Genomic DNA, 19,403 nt, shown 5'->3' with positions numbered 1-19,403 from the left:
TGATTAGCTTTTTTTTTTTTTTAATGAATACATTGAACCACTTTTAGAGAAAATCAGATTGCATGAACGTATGTAGTGGATATTAAAAGTCTACACACCCCTGTTTGAATGACAGTTTTTTGCATTTACAATGATGGAAAAAGTTTTGGAATAATCTTGGTCCCTTTTTTCCCCCCTACTAAAATCTGCCATTGAAATGGGGGTGTCAAGACTTTTTCTATGGAATGTCTTTACTTTTCTGTATGCTTCATTTTTCTTTCTTTTCTTTTTTTTTTTGTGTTGTTGCATTTCAACAAGCCCACATTTGCGAGCCTGCTTTGAAACGCGCCGGGCTTGAACGTGAGCAAATAAAGGAACAAAAGTGGATTTGGCGCTGCATATTTCCACTCGATAGCAATGTTAGTTTTTGCCAGGTGCGAAAAAGGAGACGTCGTGCGCTCCGCCTCCACTGGCGTGCGAAGGTTCCGTGGTTGGTCTCTGCAAGACGTTTCGTGTCGACGGCCGGCGACATGCGGACGTACAACGCAGACGCTTGCCTCATCTCGGCCTTCGGGGTGAGAAAGAAACGTATCGCGCTCCTTTTCTTTCTGTTACGCTTCCAGTGTGTCGGAGATGTCAAAAGTGTCGTCTTAGCAAATGTCTTTTTTGTTGACGTTGTGAGAGTGATGCCATATTTTGTTTGCGGTATCGTCGCGGCGCAGACGGCGCAGATCCTGGTGGGCGTGTTCAACATCGGCCTCGGGCCGGGGCGGACCAGCACCGCAGACGCAGATTTGACCGCTTTGGCTGCCCCCTACTGGCTTGGGGCTGCGGTGCGTCACCATGGCTTGAAAACAATGTCATTAACGTCTTGTAAGTGACAATATTTGATGTGTCGTCATAGTTTATAGTGACGGGAATCATGTCGCTTCTGTCCGGACGCTTGCCGCCACCGGGCCTGGTGAGTCGGCAGTCTGACACAATTCATTTTTTGTTTTTCCCCTTATGAGTTGTCACTCTCAAACTCTGAGCTACGATTGCGCTCCGGATACGCCACCGACTCACCTTAACTCATCTTGATTTATAAAGAACTTTTCGCTGTATACAAAGTTTTGTCCACAGGATAAAAATCAGTCATGCAGAAAAGAAGGTAAAACAATACAAATAACACAAAACAAATGAATACATATCATAAGGAAATCAAATGATTAACACAAGAAGGAGTGAATAAGTAAAGAAGTACATGAAATAAGTATAAGAATCCCTACCCTTGTAAATCGCGTTTGCGAGTTGGGTGAGGGCATAAGTTCAACTTGCCAAAAGTGTCCGAGCCTCCGCCGTCGCGGTGACGTCACTTTGCCGTTACTTGTTGATGTCGTGTTGCAGAAATGCTTCACGGCTTTGCTGAACTTGGCCTGCGCCATTTTCTCGCTGTCCGCCTTGGTTCTGTACGCCGCCGATGCGGAGAACGCTTCCGTGCTGTGGATGTGCCAACCGCCATTTGAAGGACGAGGACCGCGCCCGGATGCCGACTGCGCAACGGTGGCCCTCCTGGCGCAGGTGAACCTCCGCCAGGGTGACCGTGGGCGCTTTTTGTCATGATCAGGAACTCGTTGGTCCGTCAGAGGCTGCTGACGTTCGCGGACGCCACTTTGATGGCGCTGGCCGTCATTCAGCTCTGCGTCAACCTCAAGTTGGCCACCGTGGTCGTCAAGGCTCCGGTCGCCTGGCGAGAGGTAAACCTGCGCCCACTTTGTGACACTAAAACAGAAAGACCCCGCTAGCGCTAATGAGCATCTAAGTTGCAAGTGCTTGGACCCTTTCAGCAACAAACTGAACACAACATATAACGGATCATATTTTCTTTATCATCTGCATAGAACAAAATCTTTGGCGTCATCCTTTTCCATCAAAGTCTGGCTCTTGCTCTCTACGTGGAAGCCGGAGAGCTTTTAATGTGAAGGGATGAAAGAGCAGGAAGGAAGTGCAGTGCTTTGTGTTGACATTTGTCTTTTGTCCACAAATCTCTCAGATGACGGCGGGCCGACAGCAAAGAACCAGCGGGTAAGATTTTGCATTTCAACCTCACAAAACTTTCACTGGAATGCAAGATGATGAAACAGAACATTTTTGTTGGGAAAAAATACCCAAAATATTTGTTGCTTTTTGTAGTCTTAATTGTGGAAAATATGAATAAATATAACTTTTGTTGAAAATACAAAGCTTTTATACTAACTATAAAGAAAACTTGTTTTGTGGCGATTTTTACTCTTGTAAATATGCAACTTTTTTTTCTCATAAATATGTTGTTGTTTTTTTAATCACCATTTTTTTCTCGGAATAATTCAACTTCTTTCCTCCCTCAAATATCTTTTTCTTTTTTTTTTGAGGTGTGGGCTGGGGGTTGGGCTACATCTTTTTTTTTCTCTCTTTGTACACATGTAACTTTCTTTTTCCTATTTTTTGAAACTGTCAAGTCATTTCCCCTCAAAGATTCCACATTTTGTTAAAAATATACAACTTTTTAGAAAGAAAGTAGTAACGCATAGCCCCTTTCCTCAGATAAACATTTCCTTGAAAATATGTTATCTTTTTTTTTAAAACATGGAAGAAGCGGATTCAACTTTTTTTCCCTTTTTTTTGTAGTTTTGTGGGGTAAAACAAAAAAAAAAACATTTGTGTTTTTTTTTAAAGAGCAAAGCCCCAAAGTCATGCATACCTGCGGTTCTTTTGTGCAAACATTGCTCAGCGCAACGGAGACAAAGAAAAATGTTATCTTCAGCAACGCAAACGGACAAAAAAAAAAAAGAAAAAGAAAGGAAAAAGAGCTGGCGCTGGTTTTTGATTGAAGCTGTCAGATGGCGATTGTTTTCTTCCTGATTATTTGTCATTTGGCGAGTGTTGCTGTTGAGACGTCGTCTTCCCTCCAGGATGTCGGTGACAGTGATCGGCGACCAAAGCGTTCCCGTGGTGGCGGTGGCATCCAATCAGAACAACGCGTTGGCCTCGATCCAAAGTTGCTGCTGCTCGCCTTGCAGGGTGATAAAGGGCGGGGCCAAAGCTGTCCTCGGGGTAACTAAAATGACCTTTCGCCTTGTGTGCACGCCTATTTCTGTTGTTGTTGTAAATTACAATGACAGTATACTGAAATACTATTAATTATTATTACTGTGGGGAAAACAAATTCATTCTTTTAATTTGTTTAGTTATTTTGCAACAAAAATAGGTTTTAATTGTATTATTTATTTATTTTATTCTTACTCATTTCACACATAAGTTTTGTGCGTTCCCATTGGCTGGAACCTGTGACATCATTGCCGACTAGGCTCGGATGTGCTATGCTATGCTAGGCTAGGCTACATGCTATTTGGGGTGTTGCTACGATACGTTGCAGACCATTCAGATCCTGGTGGGAGTGGTCAACATGGGCCTGGGGGCGGGCAGGACGCGGACACGCCCCGGAGATTTGGCCAGTCTGGGAGCCGCCTACTGGATCGGGGTCGTGGTAACGACGACATTCGAGGCTAGCCGACATGTTGCTAGGAAATAATGACTCACTTGCCGTCTTTTCTTTCATTGTTGCAGTTTGTCACAGCAGGAGTTTTGTCCATTTTGTCAGGCGGGTGTCTGTCCTGCTGCTTTGTGAGTATAAGTCCCGCCTGCGCCCTCTAGTGGTAGGCACAATCATCACTGCCCAAGTACTCTTGTTTCGTTCTATTTCACGATGAAGATGAAAACATTGCCGTTTCATGCTAAAGAATGCTTTGTTTTCAAACTTGTATACATTTTGTATTCAATTGAATGTGCAACGCATTTGAATAATCAATACTTAAATAATGAATCCAAAACTTTTTGAAGAGAACGTGGCTTAAAAAAAATCTATGAATTATTATAAGTATTGCAGTTTTCTTTATTATTATTGATCAAATAACATTGTGTGGAAAATGACCCATTTAAAAAAAAAGATAGCAAAAATCTAATATAAATCATTTAAATGCAATATTTTACACGCTTAGTTCAACTTTTTTTGTTTCCATCCCTCTGCCAAATTTGCGGTTTCAAACCAAACGGTGTACTGCCATCTAGTGGTAGGCACAATCACATCCAAAATAAACGTGACACACAAAAACACATCTGCAGAGCCTGCAATGAAAGTCCGTTTGCTGTGCACGACGAATGAAAAATCCTTTTTCTTGTGTTGCTTTGTCGTCAGGCGAGCTTGACGGTGACCGCCAACGTGTTGTGCGCCGTCCTGGCCGTGGTGGCCGTGGTTTTGTACGCGTTGGACTTGGCGTCTCTGTCGGTGAATTTGTTCTGCGGCAGCGACTCGTGGTACGGCGGCGGATGTCAAGATGTGGCCTTGTACGCCATAGTGAGTCCATTTGCCTTCTCTGCGTCTTTGCAAGTTGTTGCAATAATAATGCGGTCGGACAAGATGACAACACTCATATCTGGCGTTTCTTCTTTTTCATCATTTCTCGTGTTATGATACGCACTCAGTCGGGCGAGATTGAAAATAGGTCTTTAATGGTAACAAAAGGTATCTTTTTTTCTTGGGTCAGAGGTTGACTCGAGGGATGGACATCACGCTGTTGCTTTTGGCCGTTTTGGTGCTTTGCGTCAGCATCAGCATGAGCGTCCTCGCCGTCGCTGCCGAGCCGCCGCCACGGCGACAGGTACGCAAAACTACACACACGACACACCACAAAGCGCATCAAGTCAACTTCCAAAGTCTCGCTTCTCCCTATTTTATATTAAAATGACATTTGATTTGATTCATTTGTATTTTATTTTTTAAATCATATGTATTATACATATGTTTAAAATAAAAGGAATCATTTTCTCTTACAAAAAAAGGTGTCATACCGAATTAAAAATTAAAATTCATTATTAAAGTAGTATTTTCAAAAGAAGAGTGGGTAATATAATAAGAAAAATTCATTAAAAAAGTTTTGGGAATTATAAAATTGAAACGTATTTTTAATGAATAAGCAGGTATGGCAATTGCGAATAGTTTGACATTTTGGCTAAGCTATCTTTGTTTCGTAGCTGCAGCGTGAAGAAGACCTTGAAGAATTTCTCTATCCGGGGCTAAAGGTGCTCCACCTGGATCTGGACCGGGACAGCCCCACTTTAAGTGGACCCCACAAAAAGGCGGGAGGAGTCCTAAGACACGAATAATCACAATTACTGAATATTCACTTTCGAGGCTGATCACCTGACGTTTAAATTTTTTTTTTTTTTTAAGTCTGAATATTACCAGATTAACATCAAAATATCTTATTAATGTATTCCTTTCAAGATTGAAGTAATATTTTACATATTATATATATATATATATTTATTTCAATATTTTTAAAGAAAAAAAATCATTCAAGAACTGAAATTTTATTTTATTAAAAGTCATTATTACATAATTAGTCATATTTCTTAAGAAAACAAGTTTTTTTTGTGTGTTTTAAAAGAAAAAGGTAATTATTCCTTGTTTTGAAAAAGGTTTTATCATGAGATTCAAATGTTATTTTCTCAAAGAAAAGTCCTATTATGTTGACTAATGTATTTATAAACATACAGTTAAAATATTTTATCAACACCAAAACTTCAGCAGAATTCTGGCTAAATATTGAAGACATGTTAGTGATTTAACACAATCGTATAATAAATGCATTTTGTGGAAAATAATTTCAAACAAATGTTGTGACATTTTATTTATTCCATGACATACCGCCTTTAGAAAGAATATTCTTTTTAAGTGCAAAAAAAATCTCTTTTACCTCCAGTAGAGCGAGTATATAAAAAAAGAAGAATTACCATCTAATCAATGCAGAAATTCAGCTCAATTTGTAAACATTTGATATGAATTCCAGACATGAGTTGACAATTATATATGAAGCAGAATGTAAAAGTGCTCTATTGAGACGAAGTAAAGTGGCAGCATGATGAATGTTTTTCCTTGCATATAAAGAAGAAAGTTTCCTGTTTTATGCTGAAGGTTTGGTGATGACTTCCTCCTCTTCCACAAGTGCTTTGTACACTTCGGGATCATCGAAGCTCTAAAAATGGAAAAAAAATCATGCACAAAGGTTTTAAATCCACACACACACACACGCACACACACACACACACACACACGCACACACACACACACACACACACACACACACACACACACACAACAACAACAACAATATTCACAGACCACAACAAATTGGACCGAGTCCGTTGGGAAACTCTTCTTTGTGTGTGCCGTTATGGCTGTCGAGTGCTGCCCCCTGGTGGCCGATGTGTGCAAACCAGCAGGAGCAGCGCAATGGCACTTCAATTGACAACATTCAAAACTCTTTAATGCTTAACATTTTATTAAATAATGTCATGTATGTCATTATGACGTCTAACTGTTGTGATCCCTGTTTTTGTTCAAAATTCATCATCATTTTGTTTCCTGTTGTGTCGTGTTCTCCCGTGTGTCATGTTGTTCATGTCTCGTCTACTCTTTAGTTTGAACTTTTTGGTTTCCAGCTGTTGTCGTCAGCCCCGTTCTTTGCACGAACCGATCGGCTCCCTCCAAGCACTCGTGTCTTGTCCAGGTGTGCCTCGTCATCTCGTCACTTTGCTTGTCTTTACTTTCCTCCTGCAGTCAGTCTCACTACTACTGCGCTTTATGTTCTGTTTTTCTGTCTCGCTTTTTAGGAACTTTGACGTTAGTATTTAGATTTTGGCCTCTTTTCCGTGATTTCCTCCATTTGGATCCACCTTTTGTGGGTACGTGTGAATCTGCTGCTGACTGACTGTAAAAAAACGCTCACCCTCATGATGGCGTATTTTAAGTAATCGCGGAACGGCCGCTTTCAGTAGACTGCGTTTGTATTTTTCATCTTCCCACTGGAAACCACTAAGGATGACGTAGAACTTGTGTTCGAGTTTTATTCACGACTTTTGACATTTCTTGGAAGCACAATTAAGCACGACTCTGAATTTGTAGTTGACAAAGTCCGGCTCACTCCAATTCGCGGCAACGCGTCACATGACCCGCCCGACATTTTGGCGAGGGAGACCCTCCAGTTTACTGTACATGTAGAATTATAATATTGTACTAGTGTTGTAAAACAAGGTCGGAGTGTGGTTACCAGGGATGAAACGATAATGGCAATATCGTCATCGGTATGTCACGATGCAATACATGTATTAAAGAGCTGCGGTTGATTTCTATTTGCGCAATTCTGGCACCCTCTGGTGGTTAATTTTCTTATATATATATATATATATATATATATTTTTTTTAGGGCTTTTGAAGGCAAACGTTAGAGTTCTTCCAAAAATGGACTCGATTCACAATGTGTGCGTGTATGGCCAAACATTAAGTGTTAGGAGTTCGTGTTAACTGTACTATTTGAAATATATGTATAATTATGACCGGACATTTCAAATAAAATGACAGGCCAAGCCTATTTCTTTGTCAATGCTCTTATGGACAAAAAACACAAATTATGCTTCTTTTGTTTTTTTTATACATTATCATGGTCGTTTATTTTTTTTTAATAACGACAACCTCCCCACAATACGGGCATAATTACCGTGCTGTGATAATATCGTATCGTGATGTTTGGATATCACTACAGTACATCCGAGTGGTTACGCTCAAAAACTATTTCCCCCCAGTTTTCAACTTTCAAGCGAGTCAGTTTGACCCAGAAACATTGTTGCCGTTCCTGAAAGTTGGAAGTAACAGGAGAGGTACGCCACATAAATAGAAGAACACAACCCTCCGAAATTGCTTTACGTGCTTAAATAGATTTTCTCAAAATGATTTGTTTTTGTTTTCGGTATGAGCCAGGCACATGGCACGACGCCGTTACCTGGCATTCCTTGCCGCTGCGCCTCAGAGCTTTGACGTCCAAGATGGAGGAGCTGAGCGCCAGGCACAGCTGCATGACGGCCAGCAGCAGCAGGACACCGTTGAGGCCTCTCAGGAACATCTGGAGATTGAACAGGGACCTTATCAAGGGCCTCGGATCAGGAGGACATTTTGGGGAACAGCTGCAACCACGTTGTGGGACGGTGGAGGAACGGTAAGTCATCAAAAAATCGGAATCAATTCACATGAAGACCTCTCATCCAGTAATGAACATCCGGAGTATGTTCAACTTTGTAAACGATCAAATATTTTTCAATTAATATGTTTACTGAAAAGAAAACAGACGTCAAATTGAAAAGTTTTGGGACTTTTTATGAATGATTAATCGGCTAGTATTAACTTTTTTTTAACACATTACAACATAAGACGAAGATCAGATATTTGCTGATTTTTCTCTCTGTTGACAAAGTAATGTAAAACGATCAAATGTTCTGCCTGTGCTGTAATTAAGCGTTAAGAGAACAAAAAAGTGATTTTATCCATTACATATTTTTTTTAAATGAATCCATTTTCTCTTGCAAAAAAACAAATCTTTCGGTCAAGCCCTACTGCATAGTCTTCGGTCTTTGCATGATTTCAGCAATTCTCTCAAACAAATCTCTGAATTCGAATTCCCGTGACGAGTACCGACACGTTCAAGACTTACGAGCATCAGTTCTATTCCCTCCCAGCATCGACTTTCAAAGTACTTCTCGTTGGGACTCTGCGTGGGTTTGTCAGCGTTCCACTCGAAGCGGTCGTCATATCTCGGCTCGCACACGTCCCAGATGTCCAGCACGCCGATGTTGATGGCGCACAGGATCAGGTTGGCCATGGCGAAGAGCACGCCACACAGGTTGAGAATTGTGCTGACGATCACCTAAAAACACATTCAGACTTATTAAAAGGTACTTTTTCAAATGATTCCTTAGCGCCTGCCTGTTGTCACTCGCTTGCTGTCAAGAAAATGGGAGACTAGTAGGGCTGAATGATTTGGAATGACTCCAATTCCCCCCCCCGCAATTGTGATTTGATATGCGATTATTTTTCCCAACTTCCTCTTTTTTTTTTTCCTACAAGCAAGGCATGATCGTAACGACATTCGTCATTTGTGGTTAGGGCGAGCCTCCGACTTGTTTGCCGTACCAAACGCAAAGCAAGCCAAAATCCGCAAACATAAGTTCTGATGTCGATTTGAAATCCGCCCTTGAGATTGTCGTCTAATGTCAATTTGAGTTAAAGAAGAGGATTTTTGACACGATCCGTTTCAGGGTTCATCAATTCCGGTCCTCGAGGTCCGGAGTCCTGCAGGTTTGAGATGTTTCCGCCTGCCAACACACCTGATACTTAAGATCAGGATCGTTATCAGGCATGCTAATGAGCTGGTTATATGAATCAGGTGTGCTAGTGAGTGGAAACAATGAAAACCTGCAAAACTCTGGACCCCAAGGACCAAACCTGCTGAACCCTGATCTATTTAACACCAAAATGTCTAATCAAACCATATCATTTAGTTGAACCAAAGTCTGCTAGCTTAATGCTATCATACAATATCAAACGTCATAGATGGGCTAACGGCAATTAGCACAGATGTTAGGATGATAGTAATAAACCTTCAAACAACAACTACTTCAACACGCACGGAGCGGCAACGCATAAAAACAGAACATACAATATTTGTCTTAAAAAACGTTTTTGTGAAAATTCTGCTCACCAGACATCGACTCGGGAACTTCTGAGACAAAATGCAGACGGTGCCGAAAAGCACAAACTACAGGAGAAGCAGAAAAGGCGACCACAGGTCAAAAAGGAGACAACATGAGGCATTTTCATCACAATTTCAAGCACTTGCCTGAACTTGTGAGGTTTACTTCACTACACTAGAAACATTCACAGGTCAATGTGACCTGCTGCCTGCTGTGTCATGACACTAAATGACCAAAGAGCAACACTGCTACTAATGACATCATCAATACTGAGCAAGTATTTCAAGCACTCACTCTTGGAAAGAAATCACATCCGTGATTTCATTGCGACAACTACTATCCAGCCTACTTTTAGTTTTGACATGAGCGCTTGTCGGCGTGGTTGCGCTTACCACGGGTCCCATCCATAAGGAGAACAAATTGACACTCATGTTCCACCAGGCGTTTTCGAATCCCCCGAACATGGGGATGATGCCGAGGGCGATGGTGATGAAGCCCACTGTGATCTGCAGGGCCTGCGAGGGAAAACTGGCATTTTAGGATGATGATGATGATAAAATGACACATGTTTGATAGAACACCCCATCCCGAGGACACTGGGGAACAATTAGCAAAAACAACTTCTGTTGGCTCCGTTTTTATGCTGATTAAATTGGCAGTTAGCTTTGTTTGGCCTCCAGATCAGCAAAATTCCACTGATTGTAATAAGCAAGTAGGATTAGTGCTGGCTGAACTTGAACCTTGTAACCGAGGACAAACCCTTTCAGTTCTATTTCGATTTATTGTTTTATTTTCATTTAAATATTCAAAGCTTGTAATATTTAATCTTAGTGTTTTATTTACTTGCATATACATTGTATTTTTTTCAAGAAAATGGGGATCCTACAAATTTGATGTGATAAACTGAAATCCGTTTTGGATGCTGCACCCAAAAATGTGTTCACAACAACCGTCTGACAAAGCACAACAAAAAAATGGCGTTCCTCAGTGTAATCAATCCACTTGTAGCTAACATACATGATCACTTTTGACAGGTCAACTTCCTTTGACCTTCTCTAAACTTTTGAATGTCCAATTGTTCAACGGTTCAGTACTTTTTGTACGTTATTGCTCTAGAGCAGAAATTGTCCTTTTACGTGCATCTTCCTGTTGATGACACTAAAAGCTGAATGTGAAATTTGACCCCAACTCGTGCAATGGGTTTGACCGCTCACCCCCAGTATGGCTTGAGAAGAGCCCATGACGGCCCCCATTTGTTGCGACACTCCACAGCACGAAGGGCTGTAGCACAAGCCCTTGATGAGGTGGCACAAGGGAGGCCAGCGACTTTTGGGGTCCGACGTCAGCGTCAGCACGGTGACCCCAGGAGCTCTGGTGATGGTCATCGGCATCTTACCTCAGTCTGGAGGGACAAGCAACAATACAGTCAGTCTCTGCATAATCCTCAGGTTAACCTGTTTTTTTGTTTTTTTTTGTGGCCGACCTATCCTAACCTTATTTGCTGCACTGTTTTTATGCTCATGACAAAGGAATGCCCAATATAAAAATGTTGCTTTTTTACCATCTTGCTACCAAGGAACTACGTTTAGTAATGCCATAACTGTGTCTAATAACAAAAAAAGTGCTTTGCCACCATCTTGAGGCATTATTTGGCAATTACAAATATCTTTGGGTGGGCATCTCATGGACTTGGGACAGATCTTGGCCAAATTAAATTCACCTCTCCTGTAGCCTAAAGGTTATTGCACATTTTGAAAATGTCACCCGAAAGCATCATATCCTTAACTTTTTGTCTGTCAGGAGCTTTTTTTTTTTTTAAATACTGTATGTTTTCCTGGAACTAAAAGAAAAAAGCAAGGGTACTTTTCTTGATGCATTGTGATCACATGTCAACGTCGTGGAAAATGTTGTGCAAAGTGATGACTGGGGTTGATATTTTTACAGGACGGACTTCATCTATTATTATAAAAATAACCACATTTGCCATTTGACTTCCGCGTTACTAAGTGGAGAAGAAGACAAAACACTGAAAACAGTCCTGACGCAAAACGTCTTGCAAAGTAGATTGTTGACACACAAAGTAGCGCAAAGTGTACAATCATCACCTTTTACGCCTCAATCAAAATCAGAGAAATGTTTTACTGGCTGGAAGTCGGCAAACAGAACGTCCTTTTAAAATGCTCATAAAAAAAAAGGTCTTTGTGCATTTCGTGAGAACTTTCAACGATCGCGCAATAAATCACAACAATCGGTGTTTTATTAGTGTTAAAACAGCCGCACAAAAACACGTCATCAACAAGTTCCATATGAAGCAAATAGCAACATGACGATTTTCTTTACAAATTTCTTGAGCAAAAGGGAAAGAACTTGCCTTGTTTTGGTCAGAGAAAAGTGCGCAAACTAACAATATGGTGGAGCCAGTTTGACACTGTGGAATTTAACCTCTAAAATGTTTAACCCTTTGCGGACCCACTTGGATAACATGGCTACAACAAATGTCCAACGTGTTCTCACAAAATTCAACTTTTTAAATATCTAAAAATGAATTGAAAGCAGCATTATGAGTCTGTATTTTTGTTGTGATTGAAGAGTCAACTAGCCACCCATCTAAACGACTACAATTCCCACAACGCACTACGCGGGACTACCCGGAAATGGAAGGCAGCAGCTACTTCCTGTATCTCCGTCTGCCACAGCTCGACTTCATGTCGCAGTTGCAAAATGCGTTAGCCCAATCGAGTTCACTCTTCACGCGTGAGACATTTTAAACTTTAATCACTAGTCGAATCGCAAGGTTTGTGATGAATATTAATGTTCATTAAAAACAACTTCACTGTAAATCACATTACGAAACTGTCACTAATTTTCAAGTTCAATGTTCCAACAGTTTTCATTTTGTGGCGTTGGGCGCTCGTCTTTATTGTTCTCATTTGTTCGTTTTGTTTGTTTTTTTCCCCGTCAAGATGACTTCCCAAGAGGTACGCCTGTGCGGGCTTTTGCTTCGGGAACACTTTGGAGAAGTGGTGGAGAAAGTGGGCACAAATCTGCTGAGAGCTGGAGCGCAAAATCTGAGGAGCATCCTTCAAGAAACTGGCGTCTCTCTGGACTTGGTACTGGACTTGGCATGGATTTGTTGACGTTGCCGCAAAATGTATCATATATCTACAGCGCTTGTCCTCAAGTCAAGTCAAACCTATTTATATATTACCTTAATCCCAAAAGATTCTCAAAAGGCTTCACAGCCCTCACAGTGTACAAATATGAACAGCTACATCCTCACATTGGAAGGCACAGATACTCAAAGTTAGAACCACAGAAATGTGACGATGACGTGCTGAACACAAAGCCATAAGAACTGTTATTTCATGTTAACGGTGATGTATTTATGCCCCACACACACACACACAATTTCCCGGGTGGCATTAAAATATCTTGACCAGCTTCAGTCAAAATAACTCAAGCCTGAAGTGCACATGGGCCCCCACGTGGACAGTAAAAACATGACTTGTATTTTCATTTCATTTTCCTGTTTTTGTGTAGTATTATAACCTGTCGAAAATTGAGTCCCAAAACACCTTCAAATGACAGTTTAACCAGATTTCTTGAAATATGCTTGTCACGCAGGTGAAAAAGTCGCTGTGTGTGCTGGTGCAACATGGATTTTGCGTGTTCAGCCCGGGTCGCAAAGGACGCGGCAGCCCCAGCGAGTATTGCGCCAGCTGCCACCTCATTCTGAGGATCCTCCGCTACCCGCGCTACATCTACACCGCCAAGACGCTCTACGGCGACACCGGGGAGCTCATCGTAGAGGAAATGCTGCAGAGAGGCCGCGTCACCATGAGCGACATCGTTAAAGTGGTTGCGGATCGTCTCACGCAGACCATGGAGGGTCAGTTACGCCAAATGACAAGATGTATATGTGTGTGTGTGTGTGTGTGTTTGTGTATATATATATATATTGTATGTATATATATATATATATATATATATATACTGTATATATGTAGTGTATATATATAGTATACAGACGCTCCCCTACTTACGAACATTCGAGTTGCGAACAACGGTACATACGAACATTTCTGCGCGTACAGTATGTCGAAAAATGTTCGGAAAGAAATGCTGTAAGTTCGATTTTGTATTGCGCGTAGTGCTTCTTTCCGCCGCTAATACCGACGATTGGCGCTGTGAGAGCTCATTGGAGGCTGAGCAACGTGGCGAGGAGGAGGAGGAAGAGGAAGAAAACGCCGGTCCCCATGAAGCAGGAAATAACTTTTGAAGCCGATTCCAGCGACAACGAAGGATCTCTCATGATATAAAATCCTCCTCTTCCTCCTCCTCCATCATCTCCTTAAGCATCGAGTACATCTTCCAAAAGTAAGTTAAACTTCATTTTATTTATCTTATTACGTACATGTACATACTGTGTGTGTGTGCCTTTCGCTCTCTCTCTCTAACATACGTAGTACAGTACTGTACGTATTCTCTCCATTTTATTAAAAGTTTTTTTCAGTACAAACCAATGCAGGTTACTTGTACAAGCCTTAAACATACTTATATAAACCTTCAATATACTTATATAGGCTTTAAACATAAATTATAATACAAAATATAGCACTGAAGCAACTTACGAACAAATTCACCTTACGAACGATCGTCCGGAACGTAACTCGGTCGTAAGGTGGGGAGCGTCTGTAATCATAGTTTTTGATTTGAATTGATGGACTAAGAAATTGCTGGAAGTGGGTTTTCGCCCGTTAATGTAATTGTCAATGACAGAATGTCCATTTTGCTGACAAATGATGGAAGCGTTGATGTATGCCAATTTTTTTGAGGAATGATGAATGACGGATTAATGATTACAATGCCATTTGTCTTGAAATATTGACGGATTGTCCAGTTCTTAAATCCACCCCGTATAACCTGTTAAGGAATCCAAAATGAAGTTCCTTTTTTTATTATGTTTTTTATTTCTGTAAATTCGTCATTTAATCGGTTAACGGAATACTTTCTGCTAAATATCAGAATTGGCATCTCCCTCCCAAAAAAAATTCAACCCATTCCTGAATCAGTCGCGGCCTATTTGTGTTTGCTAACCTGCGCATGTCATCGTCCTGCTTGCGACAGAGGGCCAGAGCATGGACTACAATGAAGTGTCTTCTGCCTTTTCCAAACTGGTGGAGACTCATTTTCTTCAACGCTGTCCTCGGATGGCAAGCAAAGCCGCTGCCGATTCGCCGGAAGTTCCCGTCAGCACCGAGCCGCCGGCCCCAGAGAGTTTCGCCGACTGCTACACGGTGCCGCACGTGACGCTGGTCGGACGAGGCAAGAGGCAGCTGGAGGATGCCGAGGAGCAAAGTGTCGCAAAGAAGGCCAGGATGGATTCAGCGGTGGGTCTGACACTTGCTACTGATGTCTCTTCAATACAGTTACTAATATGCACACAAAGTTATATTTGCAATTCCCAAAATGGGAATTAAGCTCGACTAATAAGAAAATAGTCGTACAATATGACAAAAACAAATCTGTCCAATATGAATCGAAAAATATGTTGGGTAAAGAAGTATATTGGGATAGTGCCGAAAAATAATTACAAGCTCCAACATACAACGGCAGCCAAAACATCTCAAAATACGCAACTCAAGTTTTCTAGTTAGGAAATGATCTGTACATGCGATGGACATGTCACGGATGTCGTTTGTTAGTCGTGCGGTTCTGCTTCCAGATGTCCCGCTGATTTACAATCACATTCAAACCAGATTACGCAAGGTGTCTTTTGACATTTTCAGTTGTTCGGCATTCATGCTAAGCCTGCTGCGTTTGTGTTCAGACTCATGGCGACGAGGGAATTTACTGGCAAGTGAATCTCGAGCGATTCCATCTGCACTTTCGAGACCAAGCCGTCGTCGGCGCTGTGGCTAACAAGCTGGACCAGGTCAGGCGTCGGCGCAGCCACGTTCAAGTTGCGCAGGGTACCGAATGGGAATGTTTTGTGTCGGCGCTTTCATGTCAGACCAGCAGTGAGATCGTCAGGACGATGCTGAGGATGAGCGAGGTGACCACTTCGCCCGACGCCGCCTTCACCAAGCCCCTCTCGGCCAACGAGATCTTCAGATCTCTGCCGGCTGCCTACAACATCCAAAGACAAGTGCTGGACCAGTACCTCTCTTTGCTGGTGGATGACCCGGTATGACATCTTCCCATCCTTTTTTATAGTCCTGATTTTTACTCAGGAGAAACATTAGACTCCTTGACTTTTTGTTTTGTTTTTTAGATGGAGTTTGTGGGCAAAGCTGGCGAGAGCGGAGGCGGGATGTTTGTTGTCAGTATCTTTTATCCCCCCCCCCCCCCCCCAAAAAAAGCTTGTTTGTTTGTCTTTATGTGATAACTGACAACTACTGTAGACCAGAGTTGAGTCCGCCTTTTGGCCAAACATGAGAAGGTGGATAGAAATAAATGGATGAATCTCATTGACGCAAGATGATTTCCTTGACTGATGTCAGATTTGCACCGAGTACTTTCCAATCTGGCACGGGCCACGCTGGAGTCCGTAGTGCAGGAGAGGTGAGCTCTTGTTTGAATCCTCCGCTCGCACTTGAAGGTCCTTCCCATCCAAAATGTGCTTCTCATCCCATTTTGGCAGATTTGGATCCCGATCGGCGCGCATCTTCCGCCTGTTGCTAAAGAAGAAACACCTGGAACAGAAGCAGGTGGAGGATTTTGCCATGATTCCCGCCAAGGAGGCAAAAGACATGCTCTACATGCTTCTCTCGCAGAACCTGGTCCAGCTGCAGGTAAACGACACTTTCCTTTTCATCGTCGCTCTCACGTACGCAGAGAATTGCTGTTAATATTGACCATACATATGAGACAATATGGCTGTAACCAAGTGTGATGACGTAAAGTACAGGCCAAAAGTTTGGACACACCTTCTCATTCAATACATTTGCTTTAATTTCACAACTATGTACTGCTCAGTTTTTTTTACAACCTATAAAATGTGTTGAAACTCCGTTTTGTGTAATATTTATTTTAATTTTTTATTAAAAAGCTATTATCGTTGGTAGGTTTGTTTCCTATGCAATGTTGGTATATCCCTCGTGCGGCGCCAACTTGTCGGGATGCTTCCAACTTTCATGTTCTCGCCAGGAAATCCCAAAGACTCCAGACTTTGCGCCATCTCGCACTTTTTATCTTTACACCGTCAACCAGCTTTCCACTGCACGGATGCTGCTTCAGAACTGCTACAAGGTAAAACGACTCAGCCCTGATAGATTTACAGCTTGGGGAAAAATCAAGAGACTGAAAAAAATACTGCACCTTTTTGGGGGATTTTGATCATTTGACCTTTTATACAAATAAATGCTGTTTGTAAATATTTGTAATATTTTTTAGGGTTCAATTGTAATCATTTTTTCTCCAGTGCATTTCAATGTGTCTCTATTATACTTTGCTGTTCACGGGCCAGGTTTGGTCCCAATCCCATACGAATAGCGGGGGTCAACTGTACACTAAATGAACAAATTGTTTATATGGATCGGTCCACCTTCTGATTCCGGCCACTGTAACATTATGCAGTTTAACATTTAATTTAAGGAGCCCACATGCCACCAGTGGTACTCGTACCGCCACCAGAATCACTGCACTCTAGTAAACAATTGTAGCGATTATTTGGGTTGCCGTGATGGCTTATGAGAAATTTCGACGGTACTGACTGGAGTTGTAATTTCCTCAGCAACCTCTGGGCCACCACGTTGACTTTGCTTGTTTGTCGCAGCAAAATAAACGATAACAATCCTATTATCAAGTATTCATAATCTGAAATTGCTACTTTAGTTAATCATGGAGTTCTTCGCTTTAATGAGAGAATTACTAATCCACTCGTAAACACAAATGATTTGGCAGAAATTGATTTTGTAGACAACACATTTATTTAGTAAACAAACACATATATCAGTCACAGTTTAACGTATTAATGGAACGGAATAAAAAAAAAAGATGTGAATCAAAGATTAAAAAGAAAACCTGCAACGTAACGAGCTAAGATTAAAAAGGGGATGAAAAACGTAGATAGGGAATTGAAATGGAAGCGTTTTGACCTATCAATCCTTTTATATTTGACTAAAACGTTGCACCAGCAGTATATGGTCAGATTGCAATGAAGGTGCACTCACGGACTGCTTTAGTCCGTGTATGTCCCGAATTATGTAGACTTCAGATGAATTAGGAGCGGCAGGATTCTTGAGGATAACCGATAGTGACCGCTCGATGGCACTGTTGTACCATATAACTTCCAAGGGGCATTGTTTCCAACAACACCTGGCTGATTCCTGTGGATAGACCAGACCATAAAAGATGGTCTGGGGACTGATAAGCAGTCTTATCGCTAGTTTGTTGCTAGACCGGCTTTCAGGTTTGCGTTTGCTGTGTGTTGTAAAAACGACATCCAGTCCCTGCTGGAGGGGAATACAAAGAGTCCTTTTTGAACTGGAAAAACTAAGACACGCACACACATTCCCCAGGGGGAATGTTTAAAAAGGTAAATAAAAGGAAAAAATTGAGGGTGACGGCCAATATTCGTTACATATAAATTAAAAATGTAAATTTTACTCATAAATAAGTAGCAAAATCAGAGTAACTGATGATTTGCAGTGGCCTCTTCCTTTTTCCCAGAGCTGTACAAAACTTGCACTTCTCTGCGTGTCTAAATGAACGTTTTGAACTGTTTGCGTGCAGACGGTGGCAAACCTCATCCACAGACGTCTATTTGAGACCTCCAACAGCAAGTGAGTGCGTCGTGGTTGTTGGTTCCATTGCACGGGCGTCTGAAGGTGTCGTCTTTGATTGACAGGCGTCTTCTGGAGAAGTCTCAGCGCATCGAGGCCATCCTGGCGTCCCTGCAGGCCAGCGGGGCCGAACCCGAGCAGCTGACGGAGGTGGAGGAGATGATCACGGCTCCCGAAAAGCAGCAGCTGGATTCTCTGCGGCTTCATATTAACAAGTAGGATCGCTGAGCACGTTGGCTGCTCCAATTCTCCTTCATAACTTTGTGTTCCTGTTTTCCTACAAGGTTGGATTCAGCGGAGAACCAAGTGGATGAAACCATCTTCCTGCTCGAATGTTACATCCACACCACCGCCTCTTCCTCTAGTTGAGTAACACCTTTTTTTTTTTAGGAGTATTTACAAACTGTGTCAAAACCTCAGTCATAGTTTTATAGTTTGTGTCTATTGTGAATTTTTGTCTCATTTGACAATAATGGTTGTCCAATAAAGTCTGAATGAAATTTGTTTTTTTCCCTTAAAAATGCATGCCAATTTTATTTGAGGCAGATGCAAATTTGATATTGGCAGAATAACATTTCGATAATTGATTAATTAAAAAAACATTTTTTTTGTCCCTTAACATGTACAATTATAAAGATATGAACTACAGGCAGAACATTTGACTGTTTTACAATACTTTTACTTTTTTTGTTTGTTAACTTGACAACAGAGAGAAAAATCAATAAAAGTGGGCTAATTTGTTTTTGCGTAATTATCTTTGTCTTAAGTGGTCTAAATGTGTAATTGGCCCATTTTTGCCAATTTCAAAAGAGCCGATATCTGCCAATGAATCGGCCGGGCCTCTAAGTTCAGCGTGGTTGTCGAGTGCCACACAGTCTACTGAATTTCCTTGGCCTCAGTGCAAGCAAACTGTAACAAGGAAATAACAGAATTATAATTCTGCAGCATTTTATGAATATTGCTGACTAACCGACTGAGTGAAACCTTCCAATTCAAACTTACTTGCAAAAAAGAGCAAGGCAGAAGATGACAATGATG

General features: G+C 41.6%; 2 protein-coding genes across 5 annotated transcripts; both read left to right on the top strand.

The window, feature by feature from the left end:
- Nucleotides 1-870: 870 nt before the first annotated feature.
- LOC144057652 (uncharacterized) lies at nt 871-6,119 on the top strand. 2 transcript variants are annotated; one of them, XM_077575476.1, is made up of 10 exons: nt 871-940; nt 1,366-1,539; nt 1,605-1,715; nt 2,012-2,043; nt 2,910-3,051; nt 3,374-3,484; nt 3,565-3,621; nt 4,193-4,351; nt 4,542-4,655; nt 5,029-6,119. In XM_077575476.1, the coding sequence occupies exons 1-10, from the start codon at nt 902-904 to the stop codon at nt 5,158-5,160; spliced, it is 1,071 nt and encodes a 356-aa protein (XP_077431602.1). In that variant the 5' UTR covers nt 871-901; the 3' UTR covers nt 5,161-6,119. The 2 variants fall into 2 exon arrangements, with proteins under 2 accessions (XP_077431602.1, XP_077431603.1); XM_077575477.1 differs by having other exon boundaries at nt 5,035-5,168.
- A 492-nt stretch (nt 6,120-6,611) lies between these two features.
- Nucleotides 6,612-19,105, top strand: polr3c (polymerase (RNA) III (DNA directed) polypeptide C). Of its 3 annotated transcripts, XM_077575464.1 has the most exons (15): nt 6,612-6,741; nt 7,639-7,713; nt 7,814-8,048; nt 12,543-12,689; nt 13,204-13,468; nt 14,707-14,969; nt 15,410-15,514; nt 15,593-15,766; nt 15,854-15,905; nt 16,083-16,143; nt 16,223-16,373; nt 16,729-16,830; nt 18,316-18,365; nt 18,431-18,580; nt 18,650-19,105. In XM_077575464.1, the coding sequence occupies exons 3-15, from the start codon at nt 7,818-7,820 to the stop codon at nt 18,732-18,734; spliced, it is 1,836 nt and encodes a 611-aa protein (XP_077431590.1). In that variant the 5' UTR covers nt 6,612-6,741; nt 7,639-7,713; nt 7,814-7,817; the 3' UTR covers nt 18,735-19,105. The 3 variants fall into 3 exon arrangements, with proteins under 3 accessions (XP_077431590.1, XP_077431592.1, XP_077431591.1); XM_077575466.1 differs by lacking the exons at nt 6,612-6,741; nt 7,639-7,713; nt 7,814-8,048 and adding an exon at nt 12,214-12,333; XM_077575465.1 differs by lacking the exons at nt 6,612-6,741; nt 7,639-7,713; nt 7,814-8,048 and adding an exon at nt 12,221-12,373.
- The last annotated feature ends 298 nt before the right edge of the window (nt 19,106-19,403 follow it).

This window comes from Vanacampus margaritifer, chromosome 9 (genome assembly GCF_051991255.1).
Source record: "Vanacampus margaritifer isolate UIUO_Vmar chromosome 9, RoL_Vmar_1.0, whole genome shotgun sequence".
In the NCBI taxonomy this organism is placed as follows: domain Eukaryota; kingdom Metazoa; phylum Chordata; class Actinopteri; order Syngnathiformes; family Syngnathidae; genus Vanacampus; species Vanacampus margaritifer.
Note: the sequence above shows the minus strand (reverse complement) of the source record. Positions and strands in the feature narration are given on the sequence as shown.